The sequence below is a fragment of the Myxocyprinus asiaticus genome, chromosome 37 (assembly GCF_019703515.2).
Source record: "Myxocyprinus asiaticus isolate MX2 ecotype Aquarium Trade chromosome 37, UBuf_Myxa_2, whole genome shotgun sequence".
NCBI classification, from domain to species: Eukaryota; Metazoa; Chordata; class Actinopteri; order Cypriniformes; family Catostomidae; genus Myxocyprinus; species Myxocyprinus asiaticus.
This window is the reverse complement of record NC_059380.1, coordinates 28,482,085-28,506,813: the sequence shown is the minus strand read 5'-3', so window position 1 is coordinate 28,506,813 and position 24,729 is coordinate 28,482,085. Positions and strand designations below refer to the sequence as shown.

The following is a 24,729-nucleotide window of genomic DNA, read 5'->3' as shown; positions in this document are numbered from 1 at the left end:
CTTTGGAATATTCAGGTCTTATCATCTAATCGCTGTTATTCAAAGTCTCTTATTTATCACATGTAGAGGATTAAAATATTTTACTTGCATGATTAGTTCTAAGTAAAACATGACACAGTTGATCAAAAGGGGATTGTAAGGGGGGATGGTGGTTTTACAAGGGGGATGTTTTTGCCATTTCTTTCAACAAGGAGGATGGCATCCCCTTGCATCCCCCCTCAGCTAGAGCTCTGACTAAAATGAATTGGAGTTTCCAATTCTTAGTTTAAGTGAATTGTTTAAATAACTGGTTCATTTATATTAACTGTCCAAAAGAACCGATTCACTTGTATGATTTGGATATTCCAGTGCTACATATGAGAGAGAGAGAATAGTTTAGGCAAGGGCATTCATTTACTTTCTCAGCTTCATTGCTGTGTTTGCAATACAAAGTGAAAATGTAGCATTTTTTTATGCTACACTTCTGCTCGTTGGGAAATGTAGCTTGTTACTGGAAAAGCTACACTATTGTGAAAATAGCTGCGCTACTATCACGCTACTGAAAAATGTACAGCAGTTCAGTTGGTAGTGTCGCTACTTTTAGTTAGTTCCTCCCCAACACTGCATAATCACAGCATACATTTACATAGTCTCATCCAGAGAAGGCATGCCCACAGACCGCACGCAACCCGTTTACTGACCGTCTGATGCATATTGTACACAAAACTGCCAACTTTCTCGATCTGGCAAGCTCTAATGTGATTGGCTGGTTCAGTCTTCCTGGAAACAAAGTTGTGTTTGTAAGGTATTGGTTGCTAATAAGCGCTCCTGAGGAAGAACTATTTACTGGATTTGCCAAAGTTTGCTACAGTAGGTTCATGCCATATAATCTTTTAAAGATATGGAGAGTTTAGTTTGAGAATTATTTTTATTTTATTTTTTTTATTTTTTTGTTAAAGATTTGTTTTTGGTTTGAGATAATTTTTTTGTTTGTTTTGTTTTCTGTACAGCCATACTTAAGCAATATTTTTTACACGCCTGTTGTGTCAGCTATAAACCTCCCCCTAAACTGCATTTAAAACAAAACAAACTGTGGTTGTTCATTTTACATGTCGGTCAGACTGTTTCTTCCTGTTTAAGTGGGCAGTTCTTGGCCAGAAAAAAAACTTTTTGTCAAAACGTTTTGTTGCTACTCTAAATAATTTTTTACATAACAGCACCTATTCAGTATTCAGCTTTTTGGCCTGTCCTGTTGAACAACAGTGTTGCCTACTCCATGTGAACTTCACATGCAAGGTTAGCCAGTCATAACAGAGGTCATTTACATAGAAGTCTTAAAAGTACAGTAGCATAAACAGTCTAACTGTGAAAGTCAGTGAGGGGTGGAAAATGGTCATGAAAAGTTCACTTATTAAAAAATACTTTTTGTTGCAAGAAACTTGAATATAGAAAATCTGAGAAATGTAGGACTGTTTTACAGACATAATGTGTACTGTGTACAGAAAATGCTTTTATAAATATCTGCGCAAACGGCTAGTGAATGTTAAGTGGGGTTATTTTGTGTGTGTGCATGTATTATATATTAGTATGCTTTTATGAAGGGATACACAATGAATAGACATTATGCTTCTTTTGACTTCTCAGTGTTAAGAGCTTCTGGGAATAGTTCATTTCAGTGTGGATGTGTGTGTGTGCGCACAGGTGAGTTCTCACCTTGTCGGGTGAATAATGGAGGCTGTCAGGATCTGTGTCTGCTCACGTCAGACGGGCGGGTCAACTGTAGCTGTCGTGGAGAGAGGAAACTTCTAGAGGACAACACCTGCATAGGTGAGATGCCAGTGTCTGATCACTGACTTCATACATCTGTCTGTATATGCAGCTAGTGTTATTAAATCACTTTACTCACAGTTATAGTTCAAATACAGATTAATCGAGTCCTAATGCAGTTTTACACAGAGACAATCCTACAAATACACCGTTCAAAAGAACAAGGTGACAGTAGCAAGGAAAATAATGAAATAACCTTGAGAAGAACCAAGACTCAAAGGCCACGTTTACACAGCAGTAGAATTTGGTTGCTGGTCCTGTATTTGAATGTTAATACATTTACGTTTGCACACAGTTTGGTTATTTACAATAGCAAAAACCGCATTTATAACCAAACTGACACCCGTAACAGCTGTTACTGTTATTCCAGGTAGGTTGCTGTCAGTGGAGCACACATATGGATAAAATAAATGCAGTTTCTGAAAAAATGGGAATGAGTTTAATGTAGATATTTTACTTTACCTATCTATAAAATATTTTTTACAGCTATGCTATTATTTCTGACAGTACACTTCAATTATTGGCATTATACTGCAATATATTTCAATGTCACAGCTTTTAAGGGAATTTCATTTTGTGTGAAATTAATCTGTGATTTCACTTTTTGTCTGTGCTTTGTTTCACTTTTTTGTTTCACTCTTGGTGTGAATAAATCTTTCATCTGCGATTCATTTAGCTTTTGTTTCGTCCGTGGTGTGAATTTACACTATCTTTTGTCTGTGCTTTGTTTCACTTTCTCGTTTCACTCTTGGTGTAGATGAACCTTATCTCTGTGTTTCGTGTTACTTTTTCTTTTCAATTGACGTGAATAAGACATTATGTCTGTGCTTTGTTTCACTTTTTTGTTTCACTCTGGGTGTGAATAAACTTTCGTCATTCTGATACATTTAGCTTATTTAGTTTAGCTCTTTTTCATCTCTTTCATTTCATTCGCTGTGTTAACAGACCTTAACAAAGTGCTCTTACACCAGTATACTGTATGTTCATCCACTAGTTGGAGAGCTGTGTCCTATGATCAGAAGTGATGTGGGGTCAATGAAGTATTGTGGAGCTCTAGACGTGCGCAGTATACTGTGACAGAATGCGGTTGATGTGTCCTGATGTGAACTCCTGCCATGGAAACTTGAATGAGGTTTAGTTCGTGCAGAAATCCAGAGAAACATTTGTAAAACTCTAATCAGGTCAAGAGGTTATCAGTGCATGTGTTTCTCCATATCATGTGAAAATCACATGTTCCTCTTGTTCTGCTGGTGAAAATAAGCCATTCTTCACTTGAATCTAGAAACATGTTGGGGTGGAGTCATCTTCTTTCTATTGTTTTTGACAATACAAAACATCCCATCTTTAATGTACTTTAAAATAGCTCTGTTCCACCTTAAGCAATATCCTAACCATCAGGGAACCTCGTTAGTGGCTGATTTGACAGATTGATGATTTCACTGTAAATTCAGCGGAAAAAATTTCTGGAAGTCGAAAGTTCTGCTGCTACAATTGGTCTGTGCTAACTGAAATTCAAACCACTGCCCCAGTGGCTGAAGCTGGAAGTGTTGTTAAGGTGAAATATCCACAGGATTGCCATTTGTCCATTTGATTGGGCACAAATCTGTGTAGGGCAAGATGATGTCATCAATAATTTTGTTCTGTTCTCTTAGAAAGAAAATATTTTCTACTAAAGGTATGTTTTTCAACATTTAAGAGTACTCTAGCATTAGCGTTGGGAACCGAGAACCGGTTATTGTTCACAACCGGTTCCATCCTTTAAAAAATACCAGAATTGTATGATCTTTGTGACTTTTGGTTCCTTTTACGGTTCTCCAGCATGCAGTTTTCCACCGATGTGGCTGGAACACCGTGCTCAAATACTCTGACAGTGTTTCCAGCAGCACATCTCTGCAGCAGCGCTCCCCTCTACTGACTCTACAGTGTAAAAACACAGTTCTACCAGTGTATTTAATTCCCAATCCAACGAGTCTCGAGTCAGCTCTTTTTACAGCGCAAAATATATGTGCTTCCGGTACAGTTCGATTCCCGAAATAATTATTCAAAGGAGCCAGTTCTTTTGAATCAACAGCGCTAAACATATGGTGCTTCCTGTATAGTCCGATCCCGAAAGAACCATTCTAATGAGCCGGTTCTTTTGAATCTACAGCACGAAACATACAGTGCTTCCAGTATACAAGTAATCTTATTCTGATGTGTAAGTTATGAATGTCCAACTCGAAATTAAATAAGAACTGTTGAAGTCTCACAAGCCTGAAGTACAACATTAGGCTACAAAACACAGTCTAAACTGTCTCTGGAACTGTTACTGTTTATTTAATGATGACGTGTCTCTATTAAATCAAGCAGTGCAGTTACTGACTGGTTGTTCATATGACAATGTATAATTAAAGATCCACTTTTACAACAAAACTTAATCAAAGAAGTTTTGTTGTAAAAGTGGATTTAAAAAAAATAAATAAATGAACTAATTAAATATGCCATCACATTTCATGTTGGTTTAGATTTATTTATTTTAAATAGAGTAAGGATCTGTTATTGGATTGTATTTATGTCTCTAAAAAGTCTGCAAACACAACTTTTACAAGAACTGTATTAAATGTATTTCTGATTTGTTATATCTGCTCTGTACAAATCTGAAATGATCTCATTATTTGGTAACAGACAGCAGAGGGTAGTAAATGCAATAAGAATTGGATTTCTCATTTCTAAATAATTGTTAAATAAAAAAAGTACTAAAAGAATTACTGGAATCATTATTGGAACTGTTAAGGAACCGGAATCGTAAAATTCCTTATGATTCCCAACCCTATCTAGTATATAGGTCAATGTTTCTCAACTGGTGGGTCATGACCCCAAAATGGGTCGCAGACAGCAGGGAAAGAACAATGCCAGGGTTCTTCCTGCACAGAAATTTTTCCGCGTCCCAAGCAAAATTTCGGGCCGCTGAGGCAAATTTAATGATGTTCATCTCATGAATGTCGCTTTATACGTGCTAAATAAGCTTCTAATCTGAAAATATGATGTGATTGAAGCCTGGTTTTTGCGCAAGTGTGTGGCACGAGTCATCACAGAATACTCGCACCAATGATCTGCTCTGCTTTAACCTGCTGTATCTCTGGAGCACGTGTGCGCCAACCAGGCTTCCCTCGATATCGCGGCGCAGACCACAAAACTGATGCGACACATTTGAATTTTCTAGTTAAAAGCGATATGGAAGAAGTCAAACCTCTCCAACAGCTAGACAGCCCAGTATAAACATCAGTGACGAGGAAAAGAGACAAAACTGTGCATGTGCCAAAATAAAGTCTTTTCAAATTACATAATCATCACTCTTACTAAAATAATCTTGATTTTTCAATAGGAACAGTAACTGTGATATTTTGAGATTAATTTTGTAGTTAATAATTTATTAGGTGGAATCAGTTCAAACTAATTTTTATTACAACTGTGGCAGTTGTAGATAAAGGTCCTAAATTTGTTTAGTATATTATATTTTCATAACATATATACAGTATATATATATATATATATATATATATATATATATATATATATATATATATATATATATATGTCACGTTTGGTTGAGGAAATGGCAGGACTCAAATGCAGAGTAGCAATACAGGCTTTTATTGATCGAAAAATATAACTGTGACGAGGAGGAGGATGTGGCCCAGCCGTGATGGAACACAGCTGCCGCTGAATCAGCTGATCAGTGGGAGAGCGAGATAAGGGGCAGCCGGAGACGCCGGTTAGAGAGAGAGAGAGACACACGCAGCAGCGCTGCATGAGTGTCTGTGTCCTTATGTTTTATGTTGTTTTAAGGTCATTTATATCATTAAAGTTTATGTTTATTGTTCAGCCAGTTCCCACCTCCTCCTTGCCCATCCTTATACTGTTACAGTCTAAGGATGTAAGTTTAAAGTAAGTTTGGAGCAGAAGATAATAGAAATAAACCTTGTGTAAATTGTCAGCTTTATGCTGAGCTAAAATTCTATTTCTAACCATTTTACATGCACATGTTACCAGGCACGATCATATTTTTTTATCAAGAAAATTCACGTTGGATCATAATTTCTTTTTTTCTAGTAAGACCTTTGATATAAGGGCAAAAATCGTATTCTTGATAATTTTTTTTTTTATTGTTTTCCTGTAAAAATATCTACAAATCCTTAAAACAAGATCAATTTGATCTTGTTTTAGAAACAACACTGCATAAGATATTTAGGTTTTTCAGAGAATGTATTTTTAACATGTATTTTTGTCTATACTGTTTTTATAGTCAAAACAAGTGAAAAAATCTATCAGTGCTGAAGAAGTAATCCATTACTGAATACATTACAAATTACATTTTATAGCATGTATTCTGTAATCTATAGTGGAATACATTTCAAAAGTAACCCTCCCAGCTCTGCCTAAATATGCCTTTTGGACCATCAAATAGCCAGCAGCCTGATGGCACCCATTTACTTACATTATAAGGACCTACAGAGCTTCAACATTTTTCTAAATATCTTAATTTGTGTTCTGCTGAAGAAAGACAGTCATACATATCAGTGTAAGTCAATACTGAGAGAATTTACATTTTTGTGTGATCTATTCCTTTAAAGCTAACATGCAAACACACAACCAAAAGCCTTTTCAAAAGCTTGTTTGTTTAAGCATCCCAGCCAACCCAACACATAAACATTGTCTGTTTGACCAACCCATGGCAGATGAGTGGAGGGTTCAGGAAATTTGTCCTTATTTCCAATTCTATTTGGTGTCACTAGAGGCACAGAAATGACACACTTCACCTTTAAATGCTCAAAGATAGATTTTCACATTTACGAGTGTTTAACATTATTGTGTTGTGCTTTCAGCTCAGAACACGTCATGCAACAGCATGGATGACTTTGAGTGTGGCAATGGAGATTGCATCAAATACACTCTCACCTGTGATGGCATGGCACACTGCAAAGACAAATCAGATGAGAAACTATCCTACTGCAGTGAGTTGTGTGTGTGTGTTTGTGTGTGTGTGGGCGGTTTATGAGGGAATGTTTTTAGGTTACAAACTGGTAATTACAAGGGTATAATTCTGTAAATGTGTTTCATGAGGACATTTCTAGTGTCCCCATAATTCAAATCGCTTAAAAAACATACTAAACTATGTTTTTTGAAAATGTAAAAATGCATAGGTTTAGGGGTAGGGTTTGGGGATAGAATATATAGTTCGTACAATATAAAAATAATTATGTCTATGGAGAGTCCTCATAAGGGACCGAATGTCCCCACAAGGATAGTAAAACCTGAGATCACCTACCTTGTGGGGCCCAGCCAGCGGTCCCCACAATGGAAATGGCTTATTAAACATACTAAATGATGTTTTTTTGAAATATAAAAATGCAGAAAGGTTTCTGTGAGGGCTAGGTTTAGGGGTTGGGTTAGGGGATAGAAATTATCATTAGATCTCTATAAAATCCATAAAATGCATGGAAGTCTATGGAGAGTCCCCACAATGATATAAAAACAAGTTTGTGTGTGTGTTTGTGTGGTAGTATTAATGTTAACTATAGTTATGAATTCCTTTCTTGTGATGCTTTAACCATCTGTGTGTGTATGTATTCAGCTAATCGTGTGTGTAAGAAGGGCTATAAGCGCTGTGTGAACGGACGCTGTGTCACTCACAGTTCGTGGTGTAATGGCCGGGATGATTGTGGAGATAACTCTGATGAACTATTCTGTAATGGTAAGACTGTCTGTTAATACAAGTTACCCACTGAACATCTATAATGCTATAACAAGTATACAAAACATAACAGCAACGCTTGGTTGAATCTCATGTAAACATGTCTGGGTCATGTTTTTCCTGAAATCAAATTACATTAATAACACATTTCTATCATATATTTTGTATATAGTATATTATGCGTATATTTAGGACCATTATGATGTTTTGCATTGTGACAATTTGTGACATTATTTTCTGGACAATTAAGGACATTTTCCCTAACTTTCACATTACCATAATGCATAAATGAATGCCATTTTTTTTTTTTTTTTTTTTTTTTGGCATGATACAATACAAAACGATAAAATACAATATAATAAATTAAAATATTGATGTTGTTTTTTTGTAAATCTTTTGATTAATGCTGATTTATATACTGAAGTAAATGTCTGAATTACAAGCAGGGACTAAAAACTGTTCAAGGAACGAAAACTGAAAATGAACGAAATTTTAACAGAACATAACCGAAAACCGAAACAAAGTGATTTTCAATTGTTCTGGATTGAAAACTTTATTTTTAAATGCTGGTAACCAGTTATTTTGTTCTGATAATTTTTTAATGAAGCTAAAGGCCAAAGGGTTTATCACAGAATTTTTTTTATGTGCTTTGATCCTAAGGAAACTGCGGCATTACACACTTCTTTGATTTTTGCCTGTTGTGGATGTCACATTCTGTGAATGAATACCTGTAGAACTATGTATAATTACTACATATACAGTTGTGCTCAAACGTTTGCATACCCTTGGATAATTGGTAATATATGTACCATTTTGAAAGAAAACATGAGTGAGCAGGCAAAACACATTTCTTTTTTTTTTTCTTATGGGATTCATATTCAACTGTAGGTTATAACAGAATGGCACAATCATAAAACAAAACATGGCAACAAAGAAATGACCCCTGTTCAAAAGTCTGCATACCCTTAGTTCTTAATACTGTGTATTGCCCCCTTTAGCATCAATGACAGTGTGCAGTCTTTTGTAATAGTTGTCTATGAGGCCCCAAATTCTTGCAGGTGGTATAGCTCCCCATTCGTCTTGGCAAAATGCCTCCAGGTCATGCAAAGTCTTTGGTTGTCTTGCATGAGCCGCACGTTTGAGATCTCCCCAGAGTGGCTCGATGATATTAAGGTCAGGAGACTGTGATGGCCACTCCAGAACCTTCACCTTTTTCTGCTGTAACCACTGGAGGGTCAACTTGGCCTTGTGCTTAGTGTCATTGTCATGCTGGAAAGTCCAAGAGTGTCCCATGCGCAGCTTTCGTGCAAAGAATGCAAATTGTCTGCCAGTATTTTCTGATAACATGCTGCATTCATCTTGCCATCAATTTTCACAAGATTCCCCATGCTTTTAGAGCTCACCCCCCCCCCCCCAAAAAAAACATCAGTGAGCCACCACCATGCTTCACAGTGGGGATGGTATTCTTTTCACTATAGGCCTTGTTGACCCCTCTCCAAACATAGCGCTTATAGTTGTGAACATAAAGCTCTATTTTGGTCTCGTCACTCCAAATTACAGTGTGCCAGAAGCTATGAGTCATGTCAAGGTGTTGTCGGGCATATTGTAACGGGCTTTTTTGTGGCATTGGCGCAGTAAAGGCTTCTTTCTGGCAACTCGACCATGCAGCTCATTTTTGTTCAAGTATCGTCGTATTGTGCTCCTTGAAACAACCACACCGTCTTTTTCCAGAGCAGCCTGTATTTCTCCTGAGGTTACCTGTGGGTTTTTCTTTGTATCCCGAACAATTATTCTGGCAGTTGTGGCTGAAATCTTTCTTGGTCTACCTGACCTTGACTTGGTATCACGAGAAACCCCCGATTTTTCCACTTCTTAATAAGTGATTGAACAGTACTGACTGGCATTTTCAAGGCTTTGGATATCTTTTTATATCCTTTTCCATCTTTATATAGTTCCATTACCTTGTTACGCAGGTCTTTTGACGGTTCTTTTCTGCTCCCCATGGCTCAGTATCTAGCCTGCTCAGTGCATCCAATGAGAGCTAACAAACTCATTGACTATTTATACAGAGACACTAATTGCAATTTAAAAAGCCACAGGTGTTGGAAATTAACCTTTAATTGCCATTTAAACCTGTGTGTGTCACCTTGCATGTCTGTAACAAGGCCAAACATTCAAGGGTATGTAAACTTATGATCAGGGCAATTTGGGTGAATTCTGTTACCATTATGATTTAAAAAGGAGCCAAACAACTATGTGATAATAAATGGCTTCATATGATTACTATCCTTAAATCAAATAAAACATTTTTTTTGCATGATCAGTCATATTTTCAAAATCAATGCCAAAATTTCACAATTTCTGCCAGGGTATGCAAACTTTTGAGCACAACTGTATACATGCACGGCTAATCCAGATACAATGAAAACATTATTAAAAAGTACATTTCTGGGGGCCTGGGTAGCTCAGCGAGTACTGACGCTGACTACCACCCCTGGAGTTGCAAGTGACTCCAGACAGCTCTCCTAAGCAACCAAATTGGCTCGGTTGCTAGGGAGGGTAGAGTCACATAGGGTAACCTCCTCGTGGTCACTATAATCTGGTTCTCACTCTCAGTGGGGCATGTGGCGAGTTGTGCGTGGATGCCGCGGAGAATAGTGTGAAGCCTCCATGTGCGCTATGTCTCCGCGGTAACGCACTCAACAAGCCACGTAATAAGATGCGCGGATTGACGGTTTCAGACGTGGAGGCAGCTAAGATTCGTCCTCCGCAACCCGGATTGAGGTGAGTCACTACGCCATCACAAGGACTTAGAGCACATTGGGTATTGGGCATTCCATATTGGGGAGAAAAGGGGAGGAAAAAAAAAACATTTCTCAGTTGTTTCCAAGTCTTCACTGCATTATTGTTAGATATGATGTATTTATACAGATTTGATGCTGCCGGGTTTTGACTCAGAAGTAAATCAAATCAAAATCAAATCACTTTATTGTCACACAACCATAAACACAAGTGCAGCAGTGGGTGAAAATCTTGGGTGCAGTTCCGAGCAACATAGCAGTCATGACAGTGATGAGACATATACCAATTTACAATAAACATCAGATTTACACAACACAATTTACATATCTAATATACACATAATCACAAAACACAATATACAAATAATAATATACAATGTACAGTATACAGTATACAATACACACAATATAGAATACACATACACACAATATAGAATACACAGTATACAATAAAAATAAAATATATAAAAATATACAGTATGTTGTATTGTGCTGTATTGACGTTCAGGCTGTCGTTTGATAGTCAGTTGCCAGTGTGTTGTTAAGAGAGAATATATTTATAACAGTCCAGTGTGAGATATAAGATTATAAGATTAATAAAGTGCAGTGCTGATGTATATTGATCGTGAGAGATCAAGAGTTCATAAGTCTGATTGCTTGGGGGAAGAATCTGTCATGAAGTCGGCTGGTGCGGGTCCTAATGCTGCGATACTGCCTGCCTGATGGTAGTAGTGAGAACAGCCCATGACTCGGGTGGCTGGAGTCTCTGATGATCCTCCGAGCTTTTTTCACACACCGCCTGGTATATATGTCCTGGAGGGAGGGAAGCTCACCTCCGATGATGTGTCTAGCAGTTCGCACCACCCTTTGCAGAGCTTTGTGGTTGAGGGTGGTGCTGTTGCCATACCAGGCAGTGATGCAGCCAGACAGGATGCTCTCTACAGTGCTGGTGTAGAAACGTGTGAGGATGTGGTGGTTCATTCTGAACTTCCTCAGCCGTCTCAGGAAGAAGAGGCACTGGTGAGCCTTTTTCACAATGGCCTCAGTGTGGACGGACCATGTGAGTTCCTCTGTGATGTGGACACTGAGGAACTTGAAGCAGCTGACTCTCTCCACTGGTGCTCCATTGATGGTGATGGGGCTGTGTTCTCTGTCTTTTCTTCTGAAGTCCACCACAAGCTCCTTGGTCTTACTGACGTTGAGGGAGATGTTGTGCTCCTGAGACCAGCGTGTCAGAGTGTGCACTTCCTCTCTGTAGGCTGATTCATCATTGTCAGTGATCAGACCTACCACCGTCGTATCATCAGCAAACTTAATGATGGCATTGGAGCTATGTGTTGCCACACAGTCATGTGTGTACAGGGAATAAAGGAGTGGGCTGAGAACACAGCCCTGCGGGAAGGATCGGGTTACATCTGTAAATGTAAATGCAGATCTATAAATAAAATTATACTTAACTGTTAATTAACTGCTTGTAATGATTTCTATGCTGATAAATCCACCACACAGGGGAAAAAAAAATATTGCTTATTTTTGCAATAATTTTTTGCAAAAATTAGACCATGTTGCATGTTTCTCTTGCGAGATCTGGCAACACTGCAGTTGGTATTTCACCAACCCCTTAGCGCAGAGTACTGTCATTAAAAAAATAACTTTATTAACTGTTCTTTTATTTTGTTCTAACCGGTAAGCTTTTTTAGTCCCTGATTACAAGGATAATGAGAATCTAATGAGTATCAGCATTTTGATTAATGACAATTACTAAACAAAAATCTAAATTAAAATGTTTGGATGCAGTAGGCAGTATGGTATGTAGGCAACCTCTTTTCAGTTTATTTTAAATGGGAAAGTGAAGGCAGGCAGAGAGTGGCAATGGTTGTCCAACTCGTTCACACACCACGCTAGATACACTGTGTGTATGTGTGTGTGTATATATATATATATAGAGAGAGAGAGAGAGAGAGAGAGAGAGAGAGAGAGAGAGAGAGAGAGCGCGCGAGCGCTCTGGACAAAATTAAGAGACAACTGCAAAATTATCAGTTTCTCTAGATTTACTATTTATAGGTATGTTTGAGTAAAATTTAAATTTTTGTTTTATTCTATAAAGTACTGACAACATTTCTCCTAAATTCCAAATAAAAATATTGTCATTTAGAGCATTTATTTGCAGAAAATGACAACTGTTCAAATGAAAAAGATGCTGTGTTTTCAGACCTTGAACAATGCAAAGAAAACAAGTTCATATTCATTTTTATACATCACAATACTAATGTTTTAACTTAGGAATATTCAGAAATCAATATTTGCTGGAATAACCCTGATTTCCAATCAAAGCTTTCATGCGTCTTGGCATGTTCTCCACCAGTCTTTCACATTGCTGTTGGGTGACTTTATGGCACTCCTGGCGCAAAAATTCAAGCAACTCGGCTTTGTTTGATGGCTTGTGGCCATCCATCTTCCTCTTGATCACGTTCCAGAGGTTTTCAATGGGGTTCAGGTCTGGAGATTGGGCTGGCCATGACAGGGTCTTGATCCAGAGGTCCTCCATCCACACCTTGATTGTCCTGCTGGAAAAACCGATCCTCAGAGTTGGGGAACATTGTCAGCGCAGAAGGAAGCAAGTTTTCTTCCAGGATAACCTTGTACGTGGCTTGATTCATGCGTCCTTCACAATCATCACCGATCCTCCACCTGGTTGTCTAATGGTTAGATGGAGACCTGGAGAGGCCTACAGGCCACAGTGTCTCGCACCCACTGTGCAATTTGGTGGAGGATCGGTGATGATCTGGGGTGCTTCAACAAAGCTGGAATTGGGCAGATTCGTCTTTTTTGAAGGACGCATGAATCAAGCCACGTACAAGGTTATCCTGGAAGAAAACTTGCTTCCTTCTGTGCTGACAATGTTTCCCAACTCTAAGGATTGTTTTTTACAGCAGGACAATACTCCATGCCACACAGCCAGGTCAATCAAAGCGTGGACGGAGGACCACCGGATCAAGACCCTGTCATGGCCAGCCCAATCTCCATTGAAAACCTCTGGAATGTGATCAAGAGAAAGATGATGGCCACAAGCCATCAAACAAAGCCAAGCTGCTTGAATTTTTGTGCCAGGAGTGCCATAAAGTCACCCAACAGCAATGTGAAAGACTGGAAGAGAGCATGCCAAGACGCATGAAATCTGTGATTGAAAATCAGGGTTATTCCAGCAAATATTTATTTCTCTCTTCCTAAGTTAAAACATAAGTATTGTGTTGTATAAAAATGAATATGAACTTGTTTTCTTTGCATTATTCTAGGTCTGAAAACACGGCATTTTTTTTTTGTTTTTTGTTTTTTTTTGTTAATTTGACCAGTTGTCATTTTCTGCAAATAAATGCTCTAAATGACAATATTTTTATTTGGAATTTGGGAGAAATATTGTCAGTATTTTATAGAATAAAACAAAAAATTTAATTTTACTCAAACACATACCTATAAATAGTAAATCCAGAGAAACTGATAATTTTGCAATGGTCTCTTAATTTTTTCCAGAGCTGTGTAACGTTGTTGCTGGCACTGGCAATGACGAAGACGATGAAGTAAAGATGAACCCAAGTGCAGTTTATTTACATAAGTGATATCCAAAACGTGAATCCAAACCATAACAAACACAAAGGACTTGACTTGACTTGACTTGACTTGACTTGACTTGACTTGACTTCGCTACACAAACACAATACCTGATAAAGGACAATGGTAAACATGAGGGCTTAAATACATGGACAAGGGGTAAAACAAAGATGAGGGAACAAATGAACAGACAGAACTGATAACAAGATAATCAAACAATAAACCAATGAAAACAAGACACATGAACCTAGAGGGAAACATGAAATCATATGACAAGGGAACCACATGACATGAAACAGGAACTAAACTTTCAAAATAAAAGACATGAAATACCTGAACCAACAGAATAAACATGACAAGCTGTATATATATATATATATATATATATATATATATATATATATATACAGTACTGTGCAAAATTTTAGGCACTGGTGAAAAATGTTGCATTGTATGGATGTTTTCAAAAATAATGCCATAAATAGTTTTTATTTATCAGTTAATGTCATGCAAAGTCCAGTAAACATAAAAAAAGCTAAATCAATATTTGATGTGACCACCTTTGCCTTCAAAACAGCACCAATTCTCCTAGGTACTCCTGGACACAGTTTTTCTTGGTTGTTGGCAGATAAGATGTTACAAGCTTCTTGGAGAATTTGTCATAGTTCTTCTATCTGTTTAGGCTGTCTCAATTGCTTCTATCTCTTCATTTAATCCCAGACTGACTCGATGGTACTCCTAAGACATTTGCACAGTACTGTATATACAGGTGCATCTCAATAAATTAGAATGTCGTGGAAAAGGTCATTTATTTCAGTAATTCAACTCAAATTGTGAAACTCGTGTATTAAATAAATTCAATGCACACAGACTGAAGTAGTTTAAGTCTTTGGTTCTTTTAATTGTGATGATTTTGGCTCACATTTAACAAAAACCCACCAATTCACTATCTCAAAAAATTAGAATACATCATAAGACCAATAAAAAAAACATTTTTAGTGAATTGTTGGCCTTCTGGAAAGTATGTTCATTTACTGTATATGTACTCAATACTTGGTAGGGGCTCCTTTTGCTTTAATTACTGCCTCAATTCGGCATGGCATGGAGGTGATCAGTTTGTGGCACTGCTGAGGTGGTATGGAAGCCCAGGTTTCTTTGACAGTGGCCTTCAGCTCATCTGCATTTTTTGGTCTCTTGTTTCTCATTTTCCTCTTGACAATACCCCATAGACTCTCTATGGGGTTCAGGTCTGGTGAGTTTGCTGGCCAGTCAAGCACACCAACACCATGGTATTTAACCAACTTTTGGTGCTTTTGGCAGTGTGGGCAGGTGCCAAATCCTGCTGGAAAATGAAATCAGCATCTTTAAAAAGCTGGTCAGCAGAAGGAAGCATGAAGTGCTCCAAAATTTCTTGGTAAACGGGTGCAGTGACTTTGGTTTTCAAAAAACACCAGCAGATGACATTGCACCCAAATCATCACAGACTGTGGAAACTTAACACTGGACTTCAAGCAACTTGGGCTATGAGCTTCTCCACCCTTCCTCCAGACTCTAGGACCTTGGTTTCCAAATGAAATACAAAACTTGCTCTCATCTGAAAAGAGGACTTTGGAACACTGGGCAACAGTCCAGTTCTTCTTCTCCTTAGCCCAGGTAAGACGCCTCTGACGTTGTCTGTGGTTCAGGAGTGGCTTAACAAGAGGAATACGACAACTGTAGCCAAATTCCTTGACACGTCTGTGTGTGGTGGCTCTTGATGCCTTGACCCCAGCCTCAGTCCATTCCTTGTGAAGTTCACCCAAATTCTTGAATCGATTTTGCTTGACAATCCTCATAAGGCTGCGGTTCTCTTGGTTGGTTGTGCATCTTTTTCTTCCACACTTTTTCCTTCCACTCAACTTTCTGTTAACATGCTTGGATACAGCACTCTGTGAACAGCCAGCTTCTTTGGCAATGAATGTTTGTGGCTTACCCTCCTTGTCAATGATTGTCTTCTGGACAACTGTCAGATCAGCAGTCTTCCCCATGATTGTGTAGCCTAGTGAACCAAACTGAGAGACCATTTTGAAGGCTCAGGAAACCTTTGCAGGTGTTTTGAGTTGATTAGCTGATTGGCATGTCACCATATTCTAATTTTTTGAGATAGTGAATTGGTGGGTTTTTGTTAAATGTGAGCAAAAATCATCACAATTAAAAGAACCAAAGACTTAAACTACTTCAGTCTGTGTGCATTGAATTTATTTAATACACGAGTTTCACAATTTGAGTTGAATTACTGAAATAAATGAACTTTTCCAGGACATTCTAATTTATTGAGATGCACCTGTATATATATATATATATATATATATATATATATATATATACATACATACACACAGTATATCTAGCATGGTGTGTGAACGAGGTGGACAACCATTGCCACTCTCTGCCTGCCTTCACTTTCCCATTTAAAATAAACTGAAGAGAGGTTGCCTACATAGCGTACTGCCTTAATTCATCCAAACATTTTAATTTTGCTTTTTGTTATATACAGATGCAAGGGAATGTATGGCAGAAGAGGTAGGGTATGTTGGATAAATATAAATAGACTAAGCTGTGTATTGCACATAATTATTGCTCAGTGGGGCAGTTTTAAAAGTTCATGAGATGGATAGCCTGAGGGAAAAAACTGTTCCTGTGCCTGACGGTTCTGCTTCTCAGTGCTCTGTAGCGCCTGCCAGAAGGCGATAGTTCAAAAAGGTAGTGGGCACACATCCAGAGTGATTTTCCAGCCCTTTTCCTCACTCTGGAAGTGTACAGTTCCTGAAGGGATGGCAGGGGGCAACCAATAATCCGCTCAGCAGTCCGAACTGTACTTTGTAGTCTTCTGATGTCCAGTTTCATAGCTGAACCAAACCAGACAGTTATTGAAGTGCAGAGGACAGACTCAGTGACTGCTGAGTAGAACTGTATCAGCAGCGCCTGTGGCAGATTGAACTTCCTTAGCTGGCGAAGGAAGTACAATCTCTGCTGGGCCTTTTTCACAATGGAGTCAATGTGGGTCTCCCACTTCAGGTCCTGTGAGATGGTAGTGCCCAGGAACCTGAATGACTCCACTGCTGCCACAGTGCTGTTTAGAATGGGGAGCGGGGTCAATGTTGGGGTGTTCCTCTTAAAGTCCACTATCATCTCCACTGTTTTGAGCATGTTCAGCTCTAGGTTGTTTTGACTGCACAAGTGAGCCAGCTGTTCAACCTCCCTTCTGTATAAAGGCTCGTCGTCATCTTGGATGAGGCCGATGACAGTAGTGTCGTCTGCATACTTCAGGAGCTTGACAGAGGGTGGTGCAGTCATTGGTATACAGGGAAAAGAGTAGTGGGGAGAGCACACATCCCTGGAGGGCACCAGTGCTGATCGTACATGTGCTGGAAGTGAATTTCCCCTGTCTCACTAGCTGCTGCCTGTCCGTCAGAAAGCTGGTGATCCACTGACAGATAGACGTGGAAACAGAGAGTTGGTGTAATTTAGTCCAGAGAATAGCTGGGATGATGGTGTTAGAAGCCGAACTGAAGTCCACAAAAAGGATCCTTGTATATGTCCCTGGTCTGTCCAGATGTTGCAGGATATGATGCAATCCCATGTTACAGACCTGTTTGCTCTATAAGCAAATTGAAGGGGATCCAGAAAAGGTCCAGTGATGTCCTTCAGGTGGGCCAACACCAGTCTCTCAAATGACTTCATGACCACAGATGTCAGAGCATCAGAGTCATTCAGTCCTGTGATTTTGGGTTTCTTTGGGACAGGAATGATGGTGGAGTGTTTGAAGCAGCAGGGAACTTCACACTGCTCCAGTGATCTGTTGGGGGCCAGCTGGTCAGCACAGGATTTTAGACAAGTGGGTGAAACACCATCTGGGCCCTGTGCTTTCCTTGTCTCTTGTTTCCGGAAGACACAGCACACCTTTTCAAAGTAGCAGGAGGGGGGAGGAGGGGGGTTGCAGGAGGTGTTGATGTTTGTGTGAAGTGAAGGTCAGAGTGGGTGTGGGGTGTGAGACTGGGCCTTTCAAATCTACAGTAAAACACATTCAAGTCATTAACCAATTGTTGGTTCCCTACAGTGTTGGGGGATGGTATCTTGAAGTTAGTAAAGTCTTTCAGGCCTCTTCACACTGATGCAGGGTCATTAGCTGAAATCTTGTTTATCAGCTTATCAGAATCGCTTCTTTTAGCCACTCCGATTTCCTTATTCTGTGTGCTTTTCACCTGATTGTACAAGATTTTATCCCCACTTATGTATGCATCCTTTTTGGCCTGACAAAGCTGCATGAGTTTTGCTGTAAACCATGGTTTGTCATTAATGTATGTTAAATAAGTCCCAGCAGGAATGCACATATCCTCACAGAAACTGATATATGATGTCACACTATCTGTGAAATCATCCAGATCAGTGTCTGCAGCCTCAAATACACTCCATTCAGTGCAGTCAAAGCAGGCTTGTAGTTCCAGCTCTGCTTCATTGGTCCACTCTTTACAGTATTTACTACAGGTTTAGCTGATTTTAGTTTACGCCTGTAGATTGGAAGAAGATGAACCAGACAGTGATCAGAGAGTCCCAAAGCTGCTCTAGGGACAGAGTGATATGCATCCTTTATTGTTGTGTAGCAGTGATCCAGTGTATTTCTCTCTGTGGTGGGGCATGTAATGTGCTGTCTGTATTTTGGCAGTTCACGGGTGAGGTTGGCTTTGTTAAAATTGCCTATAATAATAATAAGTGAGTCCGGGTATTGTTGTTCCATGTGTGTGATCTGATCAGCCAGCTGATTCAGTGCTGCGCTCATGCACACTTGTGGAGGAATGTAAACACTCACCAGAATAAATTATGTAAACTGCCACGGTGAGTAGAAAGGCTTACAGTTGATAAAGAGTGCTTCATAATTAGAACAGCACATCTTCTTTAACGTTGTTACATCTGTATAGCAACTTTCATTGATGTTAAAGCATGTTCCACTGCCTCTCGTTTTCCCCGTTAACTTCGCAAAGCGATCCGCTCTGAACAGTTGAAAGCCCGGCAGATGTAATGCGTTGTCCGGAATGGCTTCACTCAGCCAGGTTTCTGTGAAGCACAAGGCAGTAGAGTTTGAAAAGTCTGAATGTAAATGGCTGTCACATTTCATTGACCAGTCAGAGGTGACTTTAATCAGCTGGCCTTTAACTTTTATATAATCAGTTCCATTCAGGACAGTCTGAAATTGCTCCCTGTTTCCTGTGTATTCCACTATGGGCCATTAACCATAAATGCAGATCCCATGGCTGCTCCGGAGCTTGATCGCCCATTGTGAAGGCTGAGCACCAACGGGAATGATAAAATCAAATTAAGTTCATCAGTTTATTTCCACACTATATTTCTGATATCTGCAGGACAGTCAGTATTTCGTGGTCTGCTTTCTTTATGATCATCTGTTGTTCACAATGTACGTTTTTTTAATATTATTATTCCAGTTATTTCATTCTGAATTCTTACCAGCTTACCACCAGTCGAAAAACTACCATTCGAAAAACGTATTCCAACTTTATTATTATCCTCCCCTTTAGTCCAGGCATAGGCGACAGGCATTCGCTGACCTCCAACCACTCGCTTAAAAGGCAGAACAAAAACATTCATGGAGACCACGTCATCTCTTATTTAAGTCGATTCTACACCACCATAACACCGTATCCTAACCAAACCTAACTCAATAATATGACACACAAGAAAAGGTATTTTTTTCATGTTAATCAGAGTGTTTGTCCTGACCAGCCACAACAGCCACAAGTGACGACCGTCAGGACATTCTGTCCATCACTTGGTTTCTTTTTCTGTGGCGTCATGTCAGTTGGCCCCATTCGCTTTGGCCCAAAATCCTTCTCATAACAGTACATTTAAAGGTTTCGTCTCATTAGCTGGGTCAAAACAACTAGATTTTGGCTCGAGGGTGTCACACCTACCGAATGCTGTGCAACAATCTCCTTTTCTTCAGTCGGAGGTCTGTCATATAATCCAATTCAGAACTGAGGAGAGGGGACAGACTTACCGACTCCCTCCAACTTTTCCTCTGATTCCCTGTCATGTGGATCTTGCTGAGATAACAACTGGAGTTCCGCATGAACTTAAACAATTGTAATAGACTGAATTGTGATTCATGGAGTAATTGTGATTCCCTGGGAATGTGTGTGATTGCATATTTATCCCACCTGGAAGTGCCATAGAAAGCATATCCATGTCCATACGTAGCGTCAGTAAGAAAAGGATTTACATTTAATAAACTGATTATTCTACGTGACTGTTCTGATTTAGGATTTTATTAGTCAATTAAGTGTATCCCCACCGCATCAAGCAGCCTTGTCACGTTCAGTGGGGATGGACAGATTGCTTGTCACTGGAATCTTGTTGTATCTGGTTAGGACATGGTGTAAGGCAGAAATAAGATTAGAATGTACTGTATGATGTACATGTATTTCAGCCGCCTGTCACAGCATTAGAATCACTGCAAAATTCTCCTATTCATTCACTTTTTGGGCATCCACCAGAAAGCCATGCCATTAACTAAATAGTCAAGTCCAGTCACTTTTATTTTGGTAATACTTTACAATAAGGTTCCATTCGTTAACTAAGGAATAATTGATGATGGACCGTTGAATTATTGAAAAATAATGCACACCCAAGGTGGTAATGCACAGCGTAATGACCGTTACACCGCGGGTGTGCATTATTTTTCAATAATTCAACAGGCCGGAGTCAATTCTTCCACTTAAACCACAGTTACCAAGACATTTTCTGGTTTTTGTCCCCAAATTGCTCTTGTGAGTGGAACTAATTTCAGCATCTTCTGATACAGCTCAAGCCTTTGTTGACGTTCGAAAACATCACTTTAGAACTAGCAATGGAGGATGCGCTGCTTTTCGGCGTGTGTGTGTGTGAGCGAGAGAGAGCTGGAGGTGTAGCACGGTTCTTTCCATTATAGCTATGTGAGGCTGATTAGGGTGAAATACATTGAAACATAAAAAGTTTCACCTATTAAAAGTTATTTCAGATAATAGAAACTGTTGTATTGATCAAGTCGCGGGGGGTGCAGCTCTATTTGTTGGTCATGACACGAGTCTCAATGTGTGTGTGCACGCGCACAATATATATCTTATAATGTAGGATATTATAGACATTGTTTGACATTCTCAACTGATTTACTTTAACCGATGTCTTTGTTTATATAGTTATTTGCTGTGGTAGCATGTATGTTGTGTGTGTGTGAGAGAGAGATGAGAGCGAAAGAGAGAGATAGAGAGAGAAGGAGAGGGAGCCCAAGGATGCTTTTCAATCGAAACTGAAATAAATTTAGGATATTATAGACATTGTCATTCTTATCCGATGTACTTAACCAATGTCTTTGTTTTAATTGGTTATTTTGTTGTGGTAGCCTGTAGGGCTCTTTGAAATAACTGAAATAATTTGGCAAAGTGATAAGGAACCGTTATGTGGTCAAGACCTGGAACTACTACACAGCCGTGCATTGACTTGAAAAATAACTGTACACCTTAGAACATCTGTCAACCAGTCTGAATCAAGCATTCAACAGACCCGTGGTATAACACTAGTTACTGCATTAGGTATCATGAACAAACAATGAACAATTATTCTTTACAGCATATATTAATCTTTGTTAATATTAGTCAATAAAAATACAATTGGTAATTCATGTTAGTTCATACTGCAATAACTAATGTTAACAAATACAACTTTTTATAAAAAGAATGTATTAGTATATGTTCAAATTAACATCAACCAAGATTAATTAATGCTGTAAAATTATTGTTCATTGTTAGTTCATGTTAACAAATGGAACCTTATTATAAAGTGTTTAAAACACTTGTTATTTGTATAGCGCTTTTTACAACACATCGTTTCAAAGCAGCTTTACAGAAAATTATGCTGTATCAGAAAATGAAGCTGTAATATCTTAAAGACGTCATTGTGTGGTTTAAATGAAAAACGTGATTGAAAATCATCCCTTAAAAATGTATATCTTTAGGCCCCCAGTGAGCAAGCCAAAGGCGGCGGTGGCAGGGAACACAAAACTCCATTAAGATGTTAGTTTATGGAGAAAAATCACCTTGGGAGAAACCAGGCTCACCTGGGGGTTGCCAGTTCCCCTCTGGTGACACAGCATGAGTATAATGCAAATATTAATTATATCTGTGTAAAACAAGTATTAATGATATAGGGATGAGTGAATTAGTGACAGCAGATGTTTGCCCACCAATCACATTTATTTAGGCTCAGTTCTTAGTTTTATTAGCTGTCACTTACATGTAACACAGAGTACAATATTTACAATAATCGGCTCATTCAGAGATACATGTTTTTACGCTAGCATCTAGCTGAAGCAGTTGTTGGCATCGTTGCACTTGTGCAGACACGTTTTGCACCTCCTCTCATGTGTATAAAAAATGGCAAGAGAGGTAACAAGATTGTGTATTGTGTACTGTAAAATGCATTATACATTAATGAGCATTTCTGTCTGAAATGTCCTTAAGTGTCAAGAAAATAATGTCACAACAATACAACTGGAATGGTATAATTTATTTAATTTAATCTAATTTATTATTTTTGTTTAATGTGACCTGGACATCTAGACTATCTAGACTTTCAAAGCATGGGCATTTTTAATGCGTAACTGCATTATTCATGTTGTATCACAACACTGTGCAGTCATTGTGACAGTCTTCACAATCACTTATGTTGTATTATTACTCTTTTGTAAGTCGCTTTGGATAAAAGCATCAGCCAAATTAATAAATGTAAATGTCTTCATGTGTGTGTGTGTGTGTGTCATAGCAACCCTGTGCACGGCGGATCAGTTTCAGTGTAGAGACGGCTCTTGTGTATCAAACTCCAGTCGCTGTAATCAAGTGTTGGACTGTGAGGATGCCAGCGATGAAATGAACTGCAGTAAGTTCCAGCAATCATTGATTTTCATAGAGGAAACAAAAAAAACTTTTATTTTTGCAATTACATACATTGGTGCTAGTGGTGCAGAAATTACAAACTTCAGCTTTAAAGGTATATTCTGGGTATTTTCAACTTGATGTCTATGGGCAGCTTCGGTGATATGCTGTCAATTACTACAGAAAATGTGGCATGAACAAAAGCCCAATGATCTCCTGTTATGCAAAGTAAGGCCTATAAAACACAAATGCAAATGTATGAATGTACAGTTTGTTATACATTATATGTAGAAAAAGTAACAAAATAAAAATAAAGTAATAATAATACAAAAAAACATTACAAAATAAATATTGCTATTATCAAAACAGTGAACCCAGTTACTTTCACTTGGTATCTACCTGGGAATACCAGGAAAAGACATTCAAGGGATGTGACATAACTTTAGGTTACTCACATAACCCCAGTTCTCTGATAACAGGAGTGAGGTATCTCACTATGGGAATTCGCCAGTGACACCATGTCAGCTGACAGACCAATCACAGCAGTGATAAGGGAACCCTACCTCCCTATATAAGACACCGGCACAGGTCTCTTCTTCATTCTCCACATATCTTTTCTCCATGCCACTGCAAGGAGGGAAGTGTGGTGAGATACCTCACTCCTGTTTTCAGAGAAGCGGGGTTTACGTGAGTAACCTGAAGTTCTCTTTCTAACATTCGTTCGGTATCTCACTATGGGATATAGCCAACTCCCGTATTGCAGATATGCTATCTGAAGCAGACTATCAACCGACTTGTAGTGTCCAGTGTACACCCACCTAATCTATTTGCAAAGAATGATGGGGGAGGGGGGGCAAAATAACACACTTGTACTTTACTGTGTTATTGTTGATTTGTGTGTGTATATTTTTACACATTGGCAGATTGTCTACCCACACCAAGGACTGAATGAGCCAATGATGGCTCTGTAACATCCAGTCTGTAAAATCGGACAAAAGAGATGATGCCCAATTTGCAACCACACAAATGTCTTGGACTGAAATGCCCTAAACAGTGCCCACGAGGTAGCCATGCCTCTGGTAGAATGAACTCTCAAGCCCTCCGGAGGTCGCAACCCCCGACAATTATAACTTAATATAAAGTTTCCACTACCCAATGCAATGTGTCGGGATATGGGTCTGCCTTTACGAGAATCAGCCCAAGAAACAAAAAGCTGATTACTCTTCCTCAATGCCTTAGTTCTCTCCACACACAAACATAGAGTACGAACTGGACACAGATAATTAAGACGTTCGTCCTCCGACAAGGAAAACGGCGGTGGGTGAAAAGCCAGCAAGTCCGCCGGTACAAGGTTCAAACGCAGAGCACCCCTCATAAACCTGCAAACAAGCGGGTGTTGACCTATTGTACTCGAATCAATTCCCACATGACAGGCTGATATGGCAGCAAGATAAACCTTGATGGTAGAAAAGGCTCTGCCTTTATCCAAAAGTTCCTGAAGAAAACACAAAGCGTCTGCTCAAACACACTCCATTTCCGATCGTGTGCGGAGTGTGTTGAGGCATCCCTAACGCTCTGAATCGTTTCAATCACCCTCAGGGGTAAACCTGTGACACTCAAATTTAGCCTCTCATGGGCCAAGCCCTAAGAGCTACTCGGTCCGGGTCGGGTGAAATATTTCCCCCCGCTGTGAACGTGTGCCCCTTTTCTGTTTACATATGCCACTGTTGTTGTGTTGTCCAATCTGACTAGGACATTGTGGCCTTGAAGGAACTGTACAATGCGCTTCAATGCTAGAAACACTGTCAGTAACTCCAGA

The 24,729-nt window shown here is 39.1% G+C and overlaps 1 protein-coding gene across 1 annotated transcript in view; it reads left to right on the top strand.

The window, feature by feature from the left end:
* The window catches only part of lrp1aa (low density lipoprotein receptor-related protein 1Aa), a 396,987-nt gene that overhangs the window by 277,633 nt on the left and 94,625 nt on the right, over positions 1-24,729 (top strand). The window contains exons 45-48 of the mRNA XM_051676564.1: positions 1,681-1,806; positions 6,672-6,800; positions 7,421-7,540; positions 22,801-22,914. Of these exons, the coding sequence (XP_051532524.1) occupies positions 1,681-1,806; positions 6,672-6,800; positions 7,421-7,540; positions 22,801-22,914 (489 nt within the window). The remainder of the gene's footprint in view (positions 1-1,680; positions 1,807-6,671; positions 6,801-7,420; positions 7,541-22,800; positions 22,915-24,729) is intronic.